Raw genomic sequence first — 5,515 nt, 5'->3', positions numbered from 1 at the left:
ATAAATTCTGGTTAGTTATAGGCCACACTGACCTCAAACGTGTCTTTTCAGGGTGGCAGTGCTAGTGCTTTCCAGCCAGCATCTTTGAGGCTACAACATCATATTAAATTCTCATAAATTCTAAAGGTCAACTCAATTCCTCAAATGTGCTATCAAGATTTTTCCTTCCATTTCATCACTTGCCCCCATAAGGGCATTTAGTTGCTTCATGTAATTTACCTTCTTTATTTTATTTTATTTTTATTTTTTAAAAAATTAAATTAAATTTGTCTAGTGGTTAGTTTATTTAGATTTTGATTTTTTAAAGTTTGAATTTTATTTTAGAGAGTAAAGTGTGATCTCTTACCATTTATTTTATAGGTAGGACCAAAAATAAATATGAGAGAGAAACCATTCAAGGGTAGAATATCACACTTTACCCTCTAAAGTACAAATTTAAAATTTAGAGGATCCAAATTCAGTTTACTAATCCGTTTAAACTAGTGTTGAAGGTTCAAATCCCGCCTAGTGCATTAAGCAATCCATTAACCAGCAACAAACTCTTAAATAAAACTCCGATCCGCGACAAATTAGTGCTTGTCATGCCAAGTTAGGAGATACTGTGAAAAACAAAAAATAAAATCCTTTTTTCCCAACCGAACAAAATATTTTTAATTCAAGTCTTGCAAATATTATTTTAGAGATTAATTTTGAGATAATGACAATGTAAAAACGTTTTATACAATCGTCTAATTATATGTGATTTTGGATAATTATTCACAATTTCACATGATAAATGTGAAATGTAATTAAACGTGTATTTAAAATATATTTTTTTTTTGAAAAGTTTACGCTCTATTTATGTAATGGCAACTACATATATTAGGAAGAGTTTCAAGTGTATCGGAAACACCGGTATTCCAATTGTTTTAACCGTTGATCTGAATTATAAAAAATATATATTAATTGAAATCAATGGTTAAAATAACTAGAACACCGGTATTCTCCGGTACACTTGAAATTTTTTCCATATATTAAACCTTATATACTAGTCTCTAGTGGTAAAAAAGTGAAAAAAAAAAAAGATAATTAAACATGTGATAATATTTCCCTCGGAATATCTCTGTAGTGATAACTTTGGCAAAATGTGCTATATAATACCCCATGACTAAGTGTCTAAGTAGATTATAGAAACTCTGTATCAAAACTTATCAATGGCAATCATAACAATCTTTTTGACATAAATATGTTTAGGATACTCACTTTAGTCGTATACATTTACTTGATTTAACTTTCTTCTACCATTGAAAAAGATTTTATATCTCATTCAATGATAAAAGAAAGTTATTCAAACAAAGACAGATACATATAAATAATACAACTCTGGTGATGTTATAAAACCTAACAAATTCAGAAGTCAATAGAAAAAAAGTGAGAGAAAACGGGGGAAAAGGAAAACTTTGTCAATTTGTAGCAAAAATTTAAATGAAAAAAGAAAAGGATTTTCCAAGAAATCATATGAAAGTTCTTATTGTTGAAAGTTGCCTAACATAATTGACTTGTCATTATGCTTCCATTTTCCAAGTAACTTAGGCTCTGGCATTTTTTTTTGACATATGTTTTAATGAGAGGCATGCATAAAACATGAGTTGAACCAAGATGGTGAGATTTCACTTTCTCAAAGGACAACTTCTGAATTTCATTTCATCACCACTATGATCAAATTGAGGTTGCACTGTCTCATTTCAAATAGTACTCAATGGCACATAGTGGATATATTTAGCATAAATAAAATGATGGAGATTTTATAGAGAACTTGAATGCAGCCTGGGCCCAAAAACAGTGTCACGAGAACTTTCACACTACCATAAATTCACAAACATTATCATGCTGTCTATCTATGATGTTAAAAGATCTCTCATAATAATAATAAAGAAAATCAAAGGATACATGAGGCATCATGGTGGCATAATAAACTTTTAAATCATGGTTTGAACATTATAGACACAATATTTTCAAGCATTTTTTACAAGGTTTAAACATCCTCAAAATAATTCTTACCAAATAATACAGTTGCAGCTTATTAAGCCAAATCTTTGTGATCCCAGTAAGTTTTTCTTTTCCGAGGAACGCATCTAAGTGAGAAGAGTAGGAGGGGTAACCTGAATTGTTGAAGCAAAACTTGCATGGTAATTTTTAAAGTCGTCATTTGATCACATGATAAAACTACATGACATTATATCTTAATCTTAACCATTGATACAAAATCATTACTCCACTTACTCATAAAACTAGTTTAAAATTTTAACAGCTATATTACTTTATCACAGGTTTGGGAAAGGTCAACAGAAAAGGATGTCTGCAAACGAATACATTACAACTTCCATCACCATCGTCTTACAAAGAAATATTCACAAATGATAACCAACCAATTCCCTTACCATGGCTTAGTTCCACTGATAAGAGAAGATAGAACATTCATTCAAAATATCATTTTGTTTTGACATAATTCGTGATTACGCAGCTACATTAAACAGCAAAGCAAGAGTATTTATAATCATCCCATGGCATACTTCTGTGTCCAGCTGCGTGCGGTGGCTTCATACTTAGCCCTGTCAGTCTTGTACATGTGCGCAATTTCAGGCACAAGAGGATCATCGGGGTTGGGATCCGTCAACAAGGAGCAAATTGACAAAAGAACCTGAAATAGCACAAGACAAGAACTTATGTTTCCCAACATTCAAAACAGGAACAGCATTGGTGAGGCGTCTACATCACATAGAGCTCCATTCAAAAAATGTAAAACAGTTCGTCAGTTCCAGTTGTTATTTTCAACAATTTATGTTTCGGGCTGAGCACATAGTGAATTATCAAGTTTGCATTAGAACTATATATGACACTCAAAAGGTCAACATTGACCAGATACTCATAGAGAAGTACACAAGACATGCAATCTTATATTTCCAGATAACATTTATTAGTCCAGCATTACCTAATGAGAACTGTCTCCAAGATGAAATGCCAAAATATATCTAAAGACCACACACCGGAAAATACGAAATTCCATCTGGCGGCAATCAGCTAGATAAGTAAGCAAGAAAATCAAACCTTGGAAATCGTTAGTGCAGGGCTCCATTGCTCTTTAAGAATGTCAAGGCATATACTTCCATTACTATTGATATTTGGGTGGAATACCTTGGTCCTAAATGCAACCTGATAAAATTTAAAAAGCCACATAACATCCATATATTAGAGAAAATTAAACTAGGAAATTCTCCAGTAATTGAGCACATAAAGATTGCACAAGAATAAAAGACCACAATAGGATGGATACAAAAGTAAAGGATATATGACTGATATTCATAGAACATAATACATGACCATATCGAAACCTATCAACAGTTACATCTAAGCATCTAGTTGCAAGTCTGCAACACATCTTTCTTTCTAATACTGTTGTAATCCTTACTCATTGGTTTTTTGTGCATATGCACACAAGTGAAATGGGCGGCTGGGATGGTGAAACAAGAACTCATAAACAAAAAGAGCTGTAGTTATGCTACACTATTACATAAGCTACACAACGGACAAAATATTCTTTTCAAACTCCACAGTCCGATGCTATTCAATCTTTCCTGTTAACAGACAGATGGCTAGGAAGCATCAAACCAGAGGAAGCAAATCACTGAAAGACAGTTACAAATCAGAAAACAGTGTTATCAAAAGGTACTCGCGCTTAAGCCACCTCAGCAAGCAAGGCATGTTTCCAGCCTTGAAAGTCACATGGCAATAGGTGCCATATGCAAACCTTTTATGAAGAATCCAACAAAATCATAGCATACAATGATAATAAGACAAGCAGAATGAGTAGCAAACACTTTGGCTACATTTTAATCCAGCCATTCGATTCCGTACCAAATGACCAAAAATCTCGATTGAACCTGTGGCGGAGGCTAACTGCCAAGACGTCACCTGACTTGAACTCTTTGCAATCCTCTATTCCTCTTACACAAATACATCTTGTGTAATACAAATGTAAAATGATAAACATAAATACAAGTGCAAGGTCAAGCAGTTCAAGCAGGCCAAGCTGAACAAAAGATTAGTTGCAAACTTGGCTACAAGCAATACGAACAACCCAAGGTTGTCAAATATCTGGTATATCGGGGCCATAGCACTATTGCATAGTGGAAATTTAGCAAAATGCAACGAGCAACAAGCCATGATCCACTATTGATACCTTGATCTCCCCTAAAGGTTGTCAAATATTCGCTATTTGGCGCAATAGCACTATTGTGTAGTGGGAATTTTGACTGCTATCCATTATTAATAACCTTGGAACAACCACCAAGGAAGCAACATTAATTCGTCGTAAGTAGGACCGACTAAAAATTACCAATGCAAGGAACAAAATACATGATAGATTACCTTCGGCGGCTTGAATGGATAGTCCGGAGGAAAATGAATCGAAACAAGGAATACACCACCCGTATACGGGCTATCAGCTGGTCCCATGATTGTTGCTTGCCAGTGAAACATGTCCTCAGCCACAGGACCTAATACAGCACAGAGCTAGCAAACTTCATAAAACAGATAACTAAAATCCAAGAGATGAATACAGACTTCAATGGTGAAAATTGGGAAAAACCCTTGAAGCCTCACATAGTAGTCAACTCCAATCACTATATCATAAAAAATTGACTTTTATTTGTATTTTTGCTATAGAATTCTTCCCTCTTAACCACAATACCTAGATACAGAAAACAATACCCCTCTAAAAATTAGATCACTTCGGCTATGAAAACATAACGAAAGGGGTTGAATAACCAAGAATCAATTAACTATTAGGGGTCCTAAAAGTAAAAAAATTTTAAGCGTTCAATTTCTTTAATATAGCTAAGGTATGAAATTGAAAAGGGATCACAAGGTGGATTACCGGCGCTGCATGACGTAGGAGGGTCCTTCTGCAAATCTTTGAGCTCCTTCAAGATGCGTTTCGATGCCATGCCTACAAAACTACAGTAAACAAAATTAGTTAATTAATTAATTAATTAAAATTGCAAACGAGAAAATGAAAGAAGATGAAGGAAAAAAACCTGAAAGGGTTGAAAATATCGAGAAGGGTTTGGTTTATAGCTGATTACCGGAAAAACGAGAGGAAAAGAGAAATTTGTAATGAGGAAAATGATAGAGAAGGGTAGGTTTTCTAGAACGTTCGGTAATTCGGATTCGCGTGTTCCATGACAGCGTAAGATCAACGTCAAATACCAAACACGGAACACGCCAATTTTATTTGGGTTTAATTAACTTAAGATTTCGATTAAAATTTAAAATATAAGAATTATTTTTAAAAGATTCATATATTGAAATTCTGTGCAATCTCAATTATTAAATCTAGAGATTTAATCATTTAAAATTTAAAAATAAAATCTTTCATTTTATATTAAAAAATAAGAAAATAAAAAAAACAGAATAAATATTTTATTTATTATTTTTTAATATAAAATAATAGATTTCATTTTAATTCTAAATCTCC

The 5,515-nt window shown here is 33.2% G+C and overlaps 1 protein-coding gene and 1 long non-coding RNA gene across 3 annotated transcripts in view; one reads left to right on the top strand and one right to left on the bottom strand.

Moving 5' to 3' along the window:
- Positions 2,272-5,515, bottom strand: part of LOC107635868 (ubiquitin-conjugating enzyme E2-17 kDa) — a 7,984-nt gene continuing 4,740 nt past the window's right edge. The window contains exons 1-5 of one of the 2 annotated variants that reach the window (XM_016339503.2): positions 5,076-5,256; positions 4,916-4,995; positions 4,408-4,535; positions 3,088-3,192; positions 2,272-2,680 (exon numbers count right to left, since the gene is read on the bottom strand). In XM_016339503.2, coding sequence (XP_016194989.1) covers positions 2,537-2,680; positions 3,088-3,192; positions 4,408-4,535; positions 4,916-4,985 — 447 coding nt within the window. In that variant the 5' untranslated portion in view covers positions 4,986-4,995; positions 5,076-5,256 and the 3' untranslated portion in view covers positions 2,272-2,536. Of the gene's footprint in view, positions 2,681-3,087; positions 3,193-4,407; positions 4,536-4,915; positions 4,996-5,075; positions 5,257-5,515 lie in introns of those variants that run through there. The other variant, XM_016339446.2, reaches the window with a different exon arrangement.
- LOC110268746 lies at positions 4,540-5,159 on the top strand. Its single transcript, XR_002357166.1, has 2 exons — positions 4,540-5,000; positions 5,058-5,159. It is a non-coding gene; the product is annotated as an uncharacterized LOC110268746 (long non-coding RNA).

Source organism: Arachis ipaensis, chromosome B01, assembly GCF_000816755.2.
Source record: "Arachis ipaensis cultivar K30076 chromosome B01, Araip1.1, whole genome shotgun sequence".
NCBI classification, from domain to species: Eukaryota; Viridiplantae; Streptophyta; class Magnoliopsida; order Fabales; family Fabaceae; genus Arachis; species Arachis ipaensis.
Note: the sequence above shows the minus strand (reverse complement) of the source record. Positions and strands in the feature narration are given on the sequence as shown.